At 46.3% G+C, this 17,665-nt stretch overlaps 1 protein-coding gene across 2 annotated transcripts in view; it reads right to left on the reverse strand.

The window, feature by feature from the left end:
- Positions 1-399: 399 nt before the first annotated feature.
- Positions 400-17,665, reverse strand: part of CPT1B (carnitine palmitoyltransferase 1B) — a 44,650-nt gene continuing 27,384 nt past the window's right edge. For both annotated transcript variants that reach the window (XM_083183187.1, XM_083183185.1), the window contains exons 11-19: positions 17,006-17,191; positions 15,653-15,758; positions 14,590-14,706; positions 11,112-11,276; positions 9,494-9,628; positions 9,248-9,400; positions 4,179-4,292; positions 3,051-3,143; positions 400-770 (exon numbers count right to left, since the gene is read on the reverse strand). In XM_083183187.1, the coding sequence (XP_083039313.1) occupies positions 684-770; positions 3,051-3,143; positions 4,179-4,292; positions 9,248-9,400; positions 9,494-9,628; positions 11,112-11,276; positions 14,590-14,706; positions 15,653-15,758; positions 17,006-17,191 (1,156 nt within the window). In that variant the 3' untranslated portion in view covers positions 400-683. The remainder of the gene's footprint in view (positions 771-3,050; positions 3,144-4,178; positions 4,293-9,247; positions 9,401-9,493; positions 9,629-11,111; positions 11,277-14,589; positions 14,707-15,652; positions 15,759-17,005; positions 17,192-17,665) is intronic.

The raw sequence follows: 17,665 nt of genomic DNA on the forward strand, positions 1-17,665 counted from the left end.
TGTGATTTCGGAATCTTACTAAAAATCGCAATCTATTAAATGTCACCATCAGTGTTTTAAAGAAATCTCTATGTGTGCAAATACAGACTATAACAACATTATCCGTTTGCGATATACCGGGAGTCGGCTCACAATATGTACTTTATACAGCTCACTGGAAATCTGAATAACTCCCCAAGGTCCAATTGTATCAAGCTTCAAAAAATGATAAAGTGGAGAGTGATAAACAGCCAGACGATCAGTTCCTAACTGTCACAATATAGACTGTGTTTTAATAATAACAGTTAGGGGCTGATTGCCTGGCTGTTTATCACTATCCACTTTATTACTTGATGAAGCTTGATAGATCTGTCCCCAAGTCAGTGGTGTTCATATCATTGAGTTTAGAGAAACATAATGTGATAAAAATCAGCAATTGTATTTGGTGGACTAAATAGGGTAGCACAACATTATTTACATATATTCCGATTTGTTTTTCTCCAGAGTAAGCACATGATCCACATAATATACTGGTTGTACCTGAGTCAAAACTATACAGATCCATTCATCACTAACACATTAAATGAAAATACTTAATTTTTCTGTAATTACAATTTCAATGACAAATAGATTAAGCTTTCAGTGAATAGAAAGTAACACAAGATATGTGATGCATCATGGGATCTCGCAGCAGTGGCTGGGTGTCAGCGTTCACCACGAGGACTGACAGTTAGGAGCTGAGCCAGATCCCGCATAGACTGACAGATCCTTTGCCCAAAACGGTGAGAATTCTGAGGGAAAACAAGTAGATTAGATACATACTAACCGGGTAGCAGAAACTGTCTCTGTATCTATGCACACTAATCTATTCCTCTATAGGAGTATGGATTAATAGATAGAAACTGTATAGATAGTCAATAGGTTGACACTAAAGTACAATTGCCAGTTTTACACTTTATAATGTAGCTGCAAACGCGATTAGCAGTGGCAGCTCTTACTGTTTTGGAGGAGGGGGGCTGCCGCAATTCGTGTCCCCCCCCCCACTGCTGCTGCCACTGCCATGTTCCCCGGCCGCCGTGCTCCCCAGCCACCGGTCCCCTGCACGGTGCCAGCGCATGTGCAGTAACTTCATGCATACTGCACATGCGCTGGTCCAAGCCTCCATGGGCTGCCTTTTCAGCAGCCCCCGGAGGTTTAACCAGGTTCCCGGATCCAGCGCATGCACAGTATGGCCCGCGGTACTGTGTATGTGCAGAACCCGTTTTGGGGGCTGCCGCGCATTTCCGCACAGAGAGGCATCCCGGAGGGAGGGAACACCTCCCGGTGGGATGCCTTGAGTGACTGGCAGGTCGGACTTTCAATAGGAAGTCACTGCCAGAGCAGTCTCATAGACTGCATCTGGCTTCACTTTAGGCAGAGGCAGTGGTGGATTTTTCCTGAGGGGGCTGCAGTGTAAAAACCGCCACTGGCGATTAGTCATTCAAATTCAAAATGATGTAGATTTGGAGAGGAAGCGATTTTTCAGAGATAACATATTATATTAGCATGTTACCAAAGCAGCTACACAACATGCATTTGTGTGAGGAGTTATACAGCTATTACACTGCCCAAAATATCCTGGGTTATTGCACATGAATGCAACCCGGGATAATGTGCAGTAAGCGACATTTCAATCCAGCTAGCGAGCAGCGTTAAACATGGATTCAACCCAGCTCTCGGTGCAGTGTAAACAGGAAACCCAAGTCAATAATTATGTCAGGTAGGGGCAGCAGTGGAAAAGGGTCACAAGCCAGGTCGCACCCAGGTACAAAATCCCGGGTGCAACCAGACTAATATAAAAGAACTATTATAAACTGTGCCGTGTCCTGCAAGCACAAGAACAGATCATGCCAAGAGACACACCAGTGAGGAGAGGTCACTAGTGATGAGCATAGAGGAAACTACAAGTGAACAATATCACTCAGAAAGGGACTTCTGAGCCAAGGGTGGATCCAGAAAAAAATTACAGGGGGGCACCATGGCAGGGTGAAAGTGGGAGGAGTTATTTTACCCGCACAGGAAAAGTGGGAGTGGCTTCACAATAGAGGGCAAGGGAGAAGTAAATGAAGCCAGGGAATGGGTGACAGGGGGAGGCAGTGGGGGATGTAGATTATTATGTGGAGAGGCAACCGGTGACAGCAGGTACAGGGCGACAGAAAGGCTGAGGGCGACAGGTAGATGCAGTGGGGGATGGAGAGGTGCAGGGTGAGAGGAGAGGGTGATGGAGATAGGCAGTGGGTAACATATAAGGGGCACTGGGATGGATTGAAAGGGGACAGAGGGACTGGGCTCAATGGGGGGGGGGGACACTTGACTAATTGAGGACAGCAGTTGATTAATGTTGGCTACCGGAACCAGGTAGCGGGATCTCCTGTCAGGACTGCTACAAAGAAGGCTTCTGTCAGTGCTGCTACCGAGCCTCACATAGGGTTGCAGGAGGTGTAGCCCTGAGCAGCGTCAAAAAAGTAAGCAGGAAGAGAAGAGGAGACTTGTACCCCTTTCAGAGGACCCAGGTCCCCCATTATACAGAGAGCAACCTGGGTTTAACCCTTCATATAACACGGATCAAAATGTTGGGTTGCTCGACCAGGGTTATCATACAGTGCCCTGGCCTGGACTCTGCTGGAGCTAGGGCTGAGGGTGAGAGAGGATGCAATGTGAGTGTGTGAATAAGAATCTGGCTCACTCTACCGCTAGGCAGCTCACAGCCAGCCCAGGTACAGTGAGCTGTAGTACTAGGACTCAAGACACTGGGGCAGAGCCATGGTTGCACTGGGGGCTACCAGAAACACCTACTGGGCAGATGCTGCTTGTATATAATTTTCCAGCCACCGCCCAGAGGGGGTTTCTGACTGACTGCATCCGATGTAACCATGTCAGGGAAAGGAGTCGTTGCATCTAATGCGACCATGCCCGGCAAGTGGTTAATATACATATTTTACTATTTTACTATGGCAGGGTAGCAAAAACATTTGTGTAGTAAATATTTTAATTGTTAAAGAAGAAATATATAGGAAACGTCAATATCTTACCGTCTCAGGACTGGAGAATTTACTGGAAATGTGCAGAGTGATGACATTCTCCCCAGCAAAGATGTAGGATACACCATACCCGTCATCCGCCACCTGTAAGATCATGCCGTAGATAGAGTGAGGGCAGTGGCGTAACTATTAATTATGCGCCCCCCTGCTGAAAATTTTGCCAGCGCGCCCCCCCCCCCCTAGTAGGGATAGCAACAAACCCCCCCCCCCCATTGGGGTTAACAAAGCCGCCGCCTCCTCTAGCATCCTCAAAAACTGTCTTTTGTATGGGGTTAGCCATTTTCCAAATGTCACTTTATTTTTATAAGCAGCAGGAGCCGGGACCCGCAAGACAGAATCGCCCGCAGCAGGGGCAGATGGCAGTGGCTAACTATAGCCCCGCAGCCCCCCCAGCGCAAACACCTTCTCAGAGCCTCCCTGCCACCGCGGGGGCTGCATGGCTATAGTTATGCCACTGAGTGAGGGTAACAAATGACTGCATAGTGCACAGCAATAAAGCAGGTGGAAGGAAGGCCTAAATGGCTCTTTGGGGCAGGTGGAGTAATACATCTATCTTTATGGGTAAACCTCATTGCCTCTGTCATTTCAAAATGTCATGGAAAAATGATAAGCTTAAAAATATTTTAGGCTGAAATGCACATTAATATAGAGACATTGAAGAAATAAATAAGGTGTAAATAAAGGATTTTAACATTAACGGGCTACTGATCATAGATCTATTGGCCACTGTTATTGGCAGGAGAGACAGCATCTATGTGGCTGCTTCTGCTCCCAGCCTTGGTAGCTTACTTACTAGTTACGTTACTATGACCATCACATCATTAGTAAGACCATCACAGCATGAGTTGCTCCCCCCACTGTTGTTCAGTCCATAGCCATCGCCATTATCATGGAAGTCAGGCTACATGTCCATTACACTCCCAGAAAAGTCTCTGTACTGCATGTCTGAATGAGTGCACCCAGAAATGCCTATTTAAGATGCAACTCAATTGGAGATATTGGCTATGGACTATTGCTTGATGCATACGCAGTCTGTGGTAAATCATGAAATGCGTATGTTTCTGCGATTGTGTCAGGCCCTTAGTGTTTGACCAAAGCAATCTGTCTCCCTTCACTTACGGGTCCAAATCCCCCTCCGGCAGATATGTGGTCTGGAAATTTCTCCAAATCAAACAATTTCAGCTGCTGTTGTGGAGTTTGTGATGTGGAGAGCCGCCAGGGTTCAGACAGCACCTGTAAAATCCATAGGGCATGCTCAAGAGATTTCAAACCACATCACACAAACCAATACAAGGCTGACTGTAATATTTCTTGAAGTAAGAACAGAGAAACACATACGACTAGTGAATACGTATTGTAATGCTATGTGATGCATGATAATGCCTTGTATTTAGACAGGTTATTTATTATAATTTGTAATAGCTCATTTTGGGCCAGATGTATCAAGCTTCAAAATGTGATAAAGTGGAGAGTGATAAACACCCAGCAAATCAGCTCCTATCTGTAATATTTTAAACCTAGCCTGAAACATGACAGTTAGGAGCTGATTGGCTGGCTGTTTATCACTCTCCTTTATGAAGTGCCAAACATCCTCACCTCCGCACCTACTCCTAATACTCACCATCCAGCACGTACTGTGCTTTGCAGAGGCATCAATGGGTGTGATGACACCCAGTGCGCACTGCGTATCGTCCTCATGCGCTGGAGGCATGTATGGAGTGTCCTAAACTGGAATCCCAATGACATCACTCCAGGAGATTCTGGGCGGCCCCCGGAGGCTAGTCCCTGCACTGTCGGGTCCTTCACTACGACAGGAGTCAACATTTTGTTGACACTCCTGCTAAGGTTGACCCGAACCCCCACATCACTTTTCTGATGCCACTAGTGCTGTGTGTTGATGTGTCAAAGTCAGTCATGTGGCATCTCCAAGTTCTGCACACTGCGCAGTAAGGATGGTGTCCAATTAACTACAGTAAATTACCAAAGCTAATGGACTCACTGGGCTATCCAGTTAGCTCCCTAAGCCAGCACTTATTGCGTATTATGCATCACGTGCCGCAGGCAAACAAAGCAGAGTCCTTAATAAGCAGCCCATGGAGAACTGTTTTTTTTTTTTTTTTTGTGATAATACATGGGTTCTGGAACTAAATGGGTTATTTACCTTGCAGTAAAAATGGGCTATAATTGGATAGCCAGATAGTCCTATAAGGCTAAAAAAAAAGTTTTTTTGTGTTCATGTCATAGAATACCTGTCATAGTCACACTGTGACAGAATTGTGGCCACCATGATCCTGAGGGGCATGAAGCACATATTATTGTACATCAATTGGGTAGAAGTCCTATGTGGGGGGGTATTGGGGGCAAGGCTGCCACTAGGAATTTCGGGGTCTGGAACTGATTTCCAGTCTGGTAGTTGCAGTTTTTTAGTTAATAGTATAGGTAATTACAGATGGAGCCATACTCATCTGTCCCTTTAATACAATTAAGTGAGCCAGGGCTGTCAGACTTAATCCCCTGCTCTATTGTTCTATGTATTGTATTGCTGCTGAGAACAATAGAAGATAAGCAGCCTTGGTGAGCCACGGTTTACCAGAGAAGGCTAGTTGAAGAAGGCTCCATCTGTATGTCTTGTCGTGTGAGTCATCTGTATGTCTTGTCGTGTGAGTATTACAGTCACTTACAGTACATTGTATTTGGGGAACTTTGACAGTGCCTACATCTTTACACATTAATATTTGAAGGCACTTTAATACAGGGTACTTCCTGCTAAACTTTGCATTATGGCAGACTATGTGGGGCTCACACTCTCACAGTGCTTTTACAATGTACTGTATATCTCTTCTGTGCTTTGTACTGTATGCTGGGTTTCATTAAACCCCAGAGATTCTTTTTGAACTGATAAATTTGAAGTTAAATACAAAGCATGCAGATCAAAACTAAACACAAATTATTGTTTTTTTTTCTGCAAACTTACAGGTCACCTTCCTTGAAGGAAATAAGGTGTGCCAGTGCAAACTGAGACTAGTGAGACTTGAGGAGGTTTCTACACCTCAGCAGTCCTGTGTGTTATCATTTACATTTTAAGGGGTTTAGGGCCAGATGCACTAAGCTTCAAAAGTGATAAAATGGAAAGTAATAAACAACTTACCAATCAGCTCCTACCGTAACTTCCATGTCACAGACTGTGTTGGAAAATGTCAGACAGGAGCTGATTGGTTGGTTGTTTATCACTCTCCATTTTATCACTTTTGAAGCTAAGTGTATCTGGTGTGTCAGTGGAGAAGTTACCCATAACAACCAACCATTTAGGAAAATGTTGTTATTTTATTGTATTCAAGTTATTTTATTGAAGCAACACAGGGTGTAGGGAACCTGTCTGAGTAGGCAGCACTACAGTACATTCTGGGACATGCAGGGGACGGGCAAATAATATTAGTTACTTCAGTACACTGCACCCCACTACAAAGATTAGTGTGGCACCCCGACCTGGACCAATTTGTCCAGCGGGGGCCGTGTTAATAGGGTTGCTGAGCAACCATGTTTTATAATGCCGCCAGGACCACGGACTTCAAGGGGTTAATACCCCGTTCAGTAGAGGGCGCGAAAACGGGTCCCCAGGCTGATTGACAGCCAATGGGGGACCAATAAGGAGGAGGTACCTGTGGGGTGCAGAGGTCGAGGAGCAGGAGGACGCGCGGGCGCTGGTGTCGGGAGAGAGAAGAGGAGAGAGTGGTGACGTGTGGCAGAAGAGGAGAGCGGAACGGAGCTGTTCCATCGGCGAGGCGGGGACAGAGCCTCAACACCGCCGGAGAGCCAGCTGACGTCGGGGGAAAGAAGAGGAGACGCCGGGCGAGTGAAGCAGCTGGCAGCAGAGAGAAGCCAGCGTGGAGTCCAGCGGTCAGGAGAGGTGCAGCTGAGTGCGGCAACGCTGCATCAGCAGCGCCCACACTAGCGTGCCCTCCTGCAGAAGATTGCACCAGCCGTCCAGATGCCAGGGGACCCTATCGTGACGGGCAGGAGCCTGCAACTTGTTGCTGATGCCAGGTACCCCCTGCGCTGGTCACCCCAGGCCTGCCTCCCTATCCACTCCCTGCCACCAACGCAGTATACCCTGAAGGACACCCCCTTTGCCCACCATGAGCGCACCTACTCCTGCCCACACCCCATGTCACCCACAGCACCCCACCAGGTGAATAAGGGGTGACAGCCATTAAAGCACCAGAGCCCCTGTAATGCCGGGCACCCAGGGAATACCCCAAGCAGGGCGAGGACAGCCCCACGGGACCCCCACTAAACTAAGGGGACCAGCCCTCCATTCAGTGCATGTTTATTTGGAGGTGGCCTAAGGTTGTAGAGACGCTGCTGTTACTGCACCTACAGAAAGGGAGAACTCTGCCGTCATGGTGGCCTGAAGTTCATACTGCCAGGAGCCTGTTTATATTCTTATTTGGAGTTACAAGATTCATCCTTCATCCCGGGACAGCATCCTAGGGCGTACACTTAGGAGAGATTCATTCAGGACAGTGTTAGATAGATACGTTTTGAAGGTCACATTGTGTGTCTCATATTAATTGTACTTTGTCTACATTATATTCCGTGCATATCGTTATCCCATCTATTAGGTGGCTAGACCCACATATGGTTTGTAGTATTGCCGAGTGAGGGCACCATCTTCCCCGAACCTGGTTTACGGCCTGCAGGATGTGTGCTCCCACTCTCCAGTGCCGCGAGAAGTCCGCGGCATACTTGAATGTGAAATTATTGATGCATAAGAAGCAAGTAACCTGCTAGGCAGGTGTAAGGTAGTAGGATAGTGCTAAGCTGTTTCAGGCCGTTTACACGTATGACAATTGTTGATTTACCTTTACACTAAATAAAACGTAAGTAGTTGTACCTGCTGGGCGCCTTGCTTGAGTTCCTAGGGTGGTGTGTTCTCTGCGGCCGACGCGGCGAAGAACCGGTGTGGAACCAAGAGTATCCAGCGACTCAAGGTATTTATCTACCCCCACCGGCGGCGTATCACATTAGCACCCCTCATCCCAGGGGTGAATTTACGGGTCAGGCCGCCCCTAGGCACAACATTTTTGCCCCCCCTATTTTAATGTAATCATTATTAAAGTATAAGTCCTAGCTCGGGCCCCTCAGGGCGGCACCAATCGAGGGCGGCATGGCAGGCTGACATTCTTTTAAATAGCAGCATGGCAGAGCGGGTGGGCAGCGGCGGGTGACGAGTGGCGCTCCCGCCGACATATGATGAATCGTGTCATGTCGGCGGCGCCACTTGTCACTTGCCGCTGCCCACCTGCTCTGCCATGCTGCTATTTAAAAGAATGTCAGCCTGCCGTGCCGCCCTCGATTGGTGCCGCCCTGAGGCCCGAGCCTCACGGGCCTAGGCACAAATCCGGCCCTGCCTCATCCCCGTACCAGCATGCACATTGTGTTGCTGCGTTTTAATAAAGTAAAACATCAAAATTTTCCTAAGTAACAAAAATTAATAAAAAATAAATAAAAATTCCTTAATGACAGGAGGTGCCCCATTATCATGTGCCCCATTCCCCATGTGTGCCCCCCCCCCCCCAATACCCATGTGCGGCATGACGAAAAAGACATTTCAATGCATTATTTTGTTTGCTAAACAGCCAGATATCAGATGATTCATAAGATGTTACTTTAAGCAAATTAATAATTGATGTTACAGACAGACAGAAAATAAGAATCCTGAAAATTCTGCAGCTGTGTAAATAAGAACCCCCCCCCCTCGATCCCAGTTGTAACCAATCCGAATTGCTAATCGTCAGAAACTGCAGATCTTAGTACATTTCCTTCCCTGTATCTGGAATAAACTATACTGCAAAAATAAATGTATTCTTCTTTCATGCAGGGTAAAAACTGGCTGCTTTTGCATGTACATGTAGCACACAAATACAGCTTTATTGTTGCCCAGCAATGTAGATGTGAGTTTGAACATCCACATCTTTCTGCATGTTACATCTGCCCATCTGCAGTGCAGCATTGTTTTACCAAGGTGCACAGTGATTTGCTTTTTTTGCTTTGATCTAAACTCAGAACTATCCCCTTAGTTTTACTTTAATGAAAGATTCATGTAGGAATAAAAATAAAATAATATTACAAAGTAATTAAACACCAACTAACTTAGTGACAAATGGTATCATGGTGTATTGTCTCACCTGCTGAAGGAAGGGGGACTCATTTCCCAGATACTTGGATACAAGATATAGGCAGAAGATGTGACGATCAATGCCCTTCCCTGTCATTGCTAAACGATACATTAGCTGGTGACGCTCCGCCGCTTCCCTGTACAGGGCAAGACGATTTTCCCTCTGAATAACAATGGGTGATGATCAAACCAAAGTCAACATATATGAAGAGCAGTGAAAAGAGGTCAGACAAAAAAGCATAGAGATAGTACCCACAGTTTGATTGGGATCCTCCATGGCTTTCACAAAGTCACAGGATTGGCTGGTGCAGGATCTCACAGTTTCTGTTCGACCTTCACGGAAAAGACGGGTCATCGAAGCTTCATATGTCAGACAGAAGTGACCCTTATCCTGTGGTAACCACAAGGTGACACAAAAATGGACGACATAGTGACTTCTAATTACAGTAACAGTCAGGTTACGGTGTTAGCTCTGTGTTAGTCACCTCTAGCGTTATAACTATACTTTTACCCTAACATGCCTGTATTATCATTTTACATGCCATACAGTATATTATACATATGGTAATGCAACCAATGCCACTCTCTATTATACTAATTACAGTCCCTATTTCCACACATATCCGTATCCAACTTTAATTCAATACTTCTTACTTTCGCCATTAGATTGCCTCTCAGTTCTACATGGTTATAATTTATGGTGTAATGGTTAGCATTACTGCCTCACAACACTGAGGTCATGGGTTAGATCACCACCATGGCTCTAACTGTGCGGCATTTGTATATTCTCCCCGTACTTTCCTCAGGGTACTTTAGCTTTCTCCCACACTCCAAAAATATACTGGTAGGTTAATTGGCTCCCAACAAAATTAACCTTAGTGTGATGTAATGGACATATTAAACACTAGCTGACCCGCCCAGTGCTGCCCGGAAAAACCTTGGGGGTTTATTAATTTCCAAAATTGCTGTAAATTTTTGTCTTATGCTGTACCAAAGGCCCAAGATTATAATTTGTTACAACCTCCACCATAATGTTAGAATGTGTTTGCATTGATACTCATTGACAGCAATGAAATCAGGTGTGGTGTTGTTGTTTGAAACACACCACTCCTGACTTGATAGTTGTGTGTGTTGATGAATTCCACATCCACTCCTGAGATTTAGCTCCTATGATGCATTTATTTTTTGTGTGTTCTGTGTGTTTGTGTGCGTTGTACTGTTTTTGTGTGTGTGTTGCAGTGTATGTGGGTGTGTGTTGTACTGTGTGTGGTGTGTCATGTATGTATGTGTGTGTGTGTGTGCATGTGTTGTGTTGTGTGTGTGTGTGTCTGTCCAATGTGTAAGTGTATGAGGTGCGCTACGTATATGTGTGTGTAGTGTGCTGGTTGCATACCTCCCAACTGTCCCGCTAAACGCGAGAACGTTCCGGTCCCGCGTCCCTCCCGCAGCCAGCAGTGTACCGCTGCGGGTGGGGGGGGGGGGGGCAGTTGGGATTCCCCCCAATCTGACAACAGAATAGATGCTGTGCGCATGCGTGTTTAAAGCCTCCATCATAATGTTAGAATGTGTTTGCATTGCATTCATACTCAATGACAGCAATGAAATCAGGTATGGTGTTGTTCCTTTATCATCTTTTTCCTAGATCGTCTATCTTGTTTTTCAGATCTAAGTGGAATGTCCCAAAAACGGCTTTGAGGTGCACACCACCTGGTCCAGAGGTACCTTGTTGCCAAATTATGCGGCTCTGAGTGCCACAGTGTCTCCAGAATGCGACAGACATGCACACACACTCTTCAACTTCTTCTATAGATTTTCATTCTCATGGATCATACTAGTGTATGTTGGCAGTGTAAGTAGTTTGTTGGTCTCATTACCCTGTAGTGAGCCAGCTGTAGTGCTATCTGCAGGAATGCATCAGGGCTACTTCTGCACTTCTTGATGAGTCCTTTCCCAAAGTCTGTGAATCGGAGGCAGTGAAAATCCACGTCATCTGCTAGTGTCTTGGCTGTGAAGTAGGAGGACTCAATGACCTCACGGCACTGGAAGGAGGCAATTGTTTTCATTAGCTTTTTTTTATTTTTTTCTTATCCAAATATTATCAGTGGGCCTAACCATCCTGCTACTATTAACAATAAAGGGCTCTTTAATAGACAATAGAATATTTATATTAAACACCAATATAAATATTCTACTGCATATATACATGATCACCAAAGCACAGTTCCCAGATCTAAAGTATATAACAAGGAAAGGGTACATACAGTGGTGCGAGTAGAAAAAATGTCTTAGTGGTACTGTGCCGCGCGCCGGGCGTGGTTGGGCGTGTCATGGGCGTGGTCATATTACACGAGGGAGAGTGGCTACATGACAAAACTTTAAAACACAATGACATTTCTGTTTGGGCTTGTGCACATATATGCCCCCACAGTGCCAGATATCATTTACCCCCACAGTGCCACACATATATGCCCCCACAGTGCCAGATATCATTTACCCCCACAGTGCCACACATATATGCCCCCACAGTGCTAAGTATGCCCCCACAGTGCCACACATATGCCCCCACAGTGCCGCACATAAATGCCTCCACAGTGTCACACATATGCCCCCATGTGCTAGATATGCCCCTAGTGCCAAGTATGCCCCCACAGTGCTAAGTATGCCTCCAGTGCCACACATATGCCCCCACAGTGCCACGTATGCCCCACAGTGCCAAGTATGCCCCCACAGTGCCAAGTATGCCCCCAATGCCAGATATGCCCCCAATGCCAGATATGCCTCCACTATGCCACACATATGCCCCACAGTGCTAGTTATGCCCCCACAATGCCACACATATGCCCCCACAGTGCTTGTTATGCCCCCAGTGCCAGATATGCCCCCACAATGCCACACATGCCCCCACAGCACCAGAAGCCAGTAGCAGCACAAGTAACTCACCCTTCTGACATCTTCTCTCCTCCCCTGCCGCCGCCGCTGCAGCTTCTTCTTCCAGGGCCAGGGGAGCGCATCGCGTGTCTCTCCTTCCCCAGCTTCACTGTGTCCGGGCCACCAGCCAATCATACCTCGCGGGCTGGCTCCTGATTGGCTGCCGGCCCACGAGCTATGATTGGATGAGAGATGCACAATGCTCTCCCCTCATCTCACTTCCCCTCGGCAAGGAATCAGCTGTGGCGGGGCAGCGGAGGCCACGCCCCCGCCACTTAGATAAGCACACATGCGCATTAAACACTTTGGAGGGCATTTGTTATGGCGGTACGGGGTACCGGCATAATATCTTTTACCGGTACGCCGTACCACTCCGTACCGCCATACTTACAGCCCTGGGTACATATATCATATGGCACTGTGATTAATTGCACACTACAGGGGCAAACGCAGGATTTTCAGAAGGGGGTTTCCAGAGGGGCGGAGCAAAGCACGGAGATGGTATCTATAAAGTATTATAGATAGACCAAATGTATATAAATAATAATAATAATAATAATAATGAAAGAATATATATATGTGTATATATATATATATATATATATATACATATACATATAGGGGTGGGTACTTGTGTATTTTGGCGGCACCCATCGCATCGCATACCATAACGCATGCGATGGTATGCGTTGCGACGCGATTTCGTTGGTTAGTGTACGATGGCATACAATTTTCAAATTGCATGCCATTGTACATGGCATACAATGCCATACGATGCGATGCGATTAAACATTGTATAAGCACCCTAATGGGTGCTTACAATGTAAAATGCACCCCCACGCCACCCCCCCCCCCCACTATAAACGTGAACCTGAAGCGTGGCGAGCGCAGCGAGCCCGCGAGGGGCGGCGGTACGCGTCCTACGACCTTTTCATACCCCCACTATCCACGTCGGCGTGGAGTTGAGAATAGATTAGTGTGGCCAGCACAGCGAGCCACCGAGCCCGAAGCGTGGCGAATGCAGCGAGCCCCGCGAGGGGACGTGGATACCTGTGAAGCCCGCGAAGGGACGCGTTTACCTGTGAAGGTATCCGCGTCCCCTCGCCACGCTTCGGGCTCGGTGGCTCGCTGCGTTCGCCACACTAATCTATTACTCCACGCCGACGTGGATAGTGGGGGTATGAAAAGGTCGTAGGGCGCGTACCGCCGCCCCTCGCGGGCTCGCTGCGCTCGCCACGCTTCGGGTTCACGTTTATAGTGGGGGGTGGCGTGGGGTGCATTTAACACTGTAAGCACCCATTAGGGTGCTCAAAAGCACCCTTTAGGGTGCTTATACGATTTTTCATCGTATAGGGGTCAAAATCGCGTCGCATCGCATGCCATCAGGTACATGGCATGCGATGCGATGCGATACGTTCATTGTACGATGCTGAAATCGGGCGCCGCCAAAATACACAAGTACCGAGGGGTGTCAGCAGCAGTGTAGACCCCTAGGCATAGCAATGTATTGGGGCCCCTACCGATCGTCCAGTGGTAGGGTTGGGGGGTGCTATGAGCAGAAGCTTTGATGTCCCGCGGGTGGTAGGGGGTACTATATCAACCGCTCAGCATGTAGGGCCCGGATCTGTAATTTCCACTAATTACCCCTTTACTGCACAGATGGTGGGAGATGGGGTGGGGGAAGGGGGCATTGGGCTGAATGAAGGGGCCCTGATACAGAACTTCCAGGGTGGTAGAGGATGTTTAATACGCAGATGAGGGGTGTATAGTGGAGTGGGCTTATTATTCATAATTTTCTGGTGGGAGGACAGCTTGCTTGACTGCAGATATCTCCAGTTCCCGGAAATAGATTTCTTAGATTTTAATGGAATTAAAAACTAGAGAATCCCACCTTCCAAATGGTATTGGGGACTATGGGATCAAAGTTCAGGAGGCAGAGCAATCTGCCAACGAGAATATAAAACTACATACCAGGTGTGTGTAGCTGGAAGGCTGATATCTCTGGTTCTGGGAACAGTAGAGACCATCTAAGGGGGAGAGTCGCAGCTTTTGGAATATACCCTCAGAAAAACTCTCAGTCAGACAGAACCTGAAATATCTGACTGGGAAGAGCAATTAACAGGCTTGGATGGGGACCACTGCAAGTCAGATATCTCCGGTTCCCAAAGGCCGACTTTTAAAATTCTTGTACCTATGGAAAGAGGGGACCCTCAGCTTTCAGACTGGGTTCCTTAGACTCCTGGGGGGGGGGTTCTGAGTACTCAGAAACCCCCCCTGCGTGCGCCACTGCACTACCATACCAATCATGAAACAGCATTTTGGGCAGATGTACTAAGCCTTTAAGAGTGAAAACAAGTAAATAGATAAAATACAAACGATCCAGCTTCTGTCATTTTTCAAAGTCAATCATTTAACAGCACCTACCTGTGGTGGAATATCCCAGTGTAATCTGTAGGGTGGGGGCAAGGAGAGTCCAGCATCTCCATGACAGTTACCATTCTCTGTGTATCCCAATTCAAAGCAGTCAGTGGCCAACATAAACTGGAATGGAGCAGAGAGAAAATTGAGTCCTCAGATGGGAGGATATAGGGCCTGATTCAGAGTTGATCGCAAAAGCAAAATCTTTCTCAAATGGGCAAAACCATGTGCGCTACAGGAGGGGCAGATGTAACGTGTGCAGGGAGAGTTAGATTTGGGTGGGGTGTGTTCAAATCAAAATCTAAATTGTAGCGTAAAATTAAAACTGCCAGTAGTTACCCTGCACAGAAACAAAATAACTCACCCAAATCTAATGCTGTGTACACACGGTTCGATTCAGTGTCAATTTTCGATTTCATTTGGACTCTCCTATTATTGTTGTCATGTTTTATTTGTTATAATATGTACAGACATTTATTTGTTTCCCGACTGAAATTGATTAATGTCTCGCTTTTGAAGCACGCAAACTGTATATGTTTTTTCTTTTCTCTTATAATTGAAAAAATGAAAATAAAGAATTTATAAAAACAAAATGACACTGAATCGAACAGTGTTAGCTGCATTCAATGCAGATTCAGTTTTGATGCGAGGCCTCATGGAATCGGGATCGAAAGCAGAAATAGACTTGGCAGGTAAGTCTATTTCTGCTCCGATCTGCCACCCGCTGTCCCACCTGTCTGATGTTGGCAGAGGCCGTCCATATCAAATCGCTATTGACAGCCGTCGCGTTGAACCGCATGTACACCCCTTTACTCTCTCTCTGAACATGCTACATCTCTACCACTTGCAGTGAACATAGTTTTGCCCATTTGAGAAAGATATTGCATTTCAATAATCTCTAAATCAGGCCCCTATACAGTCACAGCATCAGGAGGGTACAAGGGGGACACCTGTTCCAGACACAAATGTTTCAAGGTGGCCCAAATCTCAAATGGGCCTATAATACATATGGGCCGCAAACCACAATATTTTGTAAAGACATACAGTATGGACATGCATACAATAGTACCTCCCACAAGTGTCCAATGATTGGTGCATCAGCCCAGGAATGCTCAGCATTCAGACCCAGCCTTCCGTTACTGTACACAACTAGATTGAATGATTTATCAAACCACCTGTAATAAAAAGCAATTAGATGCAGTAAGCAAGCATGAAGGCTATTGGAATATTCTCAGCATAAACAATCATCTGTATAAAGTATATCAAGAGAAATCACCTTGAAAAAGATGACATAGATTTAGCAGCGTTACCTAGGTTATTATATATTTTACACAAAATCATATATAGCATTTATAGATTGAAGATGAAAACTAAAACTGGAAATAGAGTATAAATAAAAAATCACATTGGCCAGTATTCAATGCCTCAGATTCGCCGTATTTTACAGCGAATCTGGAAATTCGTGGGGGTAACAGCGAATTTTCTCTCCTAAAAAACTATTTGCCCTATTCATTGGGGACAATTCGCTGAAAATGTACAGCGAATATCTGTCGATTCGCCGCAATTCGCCGGTGGTTTTCAATGGAGTTTTTAGTGAAATTCGCCGAGAGTGTATTCAATGCTCAAATGGAGAACTTTTTTTTTTTACACATTCGCCAGCAAGAGGCCAGGAGCCGCTCATTAATATTCATATAATGGGGAGTATTCAATGTTTTTATTCTCCATGTGCAGCGAATCCTGTTTAGGATTCGCTGCACATTCGCAGGGTTCCGGAGGGCTGCAGCATTCGCTGCCAGCCCTCCCTGTCACCCTATTCAATACAGCAGGGGCTTGCTGCCTATGCTGGCGAATTTTAACCCCTGCGGTGAATGCCGCAGGGAGCCGGGGGACGGAGGCAGGCAGGGAGACGTAAGCCTCCCTGCCCCAGAATTTGTGGGGGATGGCTCCCGGGGCACAGGCAGCAGAGGCTGCCCCCCGGGAATAGAATAGATATCAAGATATCAAGGCAAGGTGCTTAGAAATGAGTGTGCTTTTACCAAGCAGCAGTTAAAATATGGGTAGTCACTCCCAATAATGAAAAGAAAGGTTCAGGAAGGGTATAACTGTGCTGAAACACGTGTTTTCAGCGCAGTTATACCCTTCCTCAACCTTTCTCCCCCCCCCCCCCCGGGAATGCTGGCACGGGACAGGGGCAGGGAGCCGCTTGTCTGGTCCCGCATGTAACAAGCCGGGACCAGAGTGAAGTGAATATATGAATATCTAATGAGCGGCTCCCGCTCAATGCGCAAGTTCTGCAGTTCAACATTTATGACATGCAAATTCACTTGTAAAAGAGTGTGTGTGTGTGTGTGTGTGTGTGTGTGTGTGTGTGTGTGTGTGTGTGTGTAAAAGAGAATCCATAAAACAACACTACAGTATATACCTGTTGTAGCAGTTTCCATGTAACAGAGACTTGGCATAAACACTTAGAGAGTTCTTGTCATCCTCCTTATACCCTCCAGCTTCAGCGTCCAGGCTGACAAAGAAGACTCCCCGTTCAATGGAGCTCAGTGAGACACGATTTGCACCATGACTGAAGAAGTTAGCGCGAGCCTTAGCCCAGGAGACCCTACAGAGGTCATAAAGGTAGAGTATATGTTGTAAAGGATGGTGGCCAGGCAGGACAAACAGAATACATATATGAATACTATGATACAAAGTAAAGATCCTGCATAATTATCTTCCTTAATAAGCTGAAATAAAACACACACATATGGGCCCTACACACGGGCCGACAAGCGTTCTGAGCGAAGCTGTCTCTCTCAGCACACAGCACTGCAGAGAAGTGTCAGTGTTCTACACTGGCCCCGACCAATTAACCTTCGTGCAGGTTATTAGTCGCCGACGGGTTCTGAATGACGCGGTCGCGCATTTAACCCTTGGCAGTCCAATTTTTATTTTTTGCAATTTAAACAGTCTGCCTTAAATGTTTACATTTATTGTAATTTTTTATTTATTTTTTATTAAAAAATCGTCTGAAATTTTGAACGATATTAATGTTCTTATTTTTAAGTGGCTCACCACATTAGGGGTAAATATGCTA

The sequence above is a fragment of the Crinia signifera genome, chromosome 4 (genome assembly GCF_055691185.1).
Source record: "Crinia signifera chromosome 4, ASM5569118v1, whole genome shotgun sequence".
NCBI classification, from domain to species: domain Eukaryota; kingdom Metazoa; phylum Chordata; class Amphibia; order Anura; family Myobatrachidae; genus Crinia; species Crinia signifera.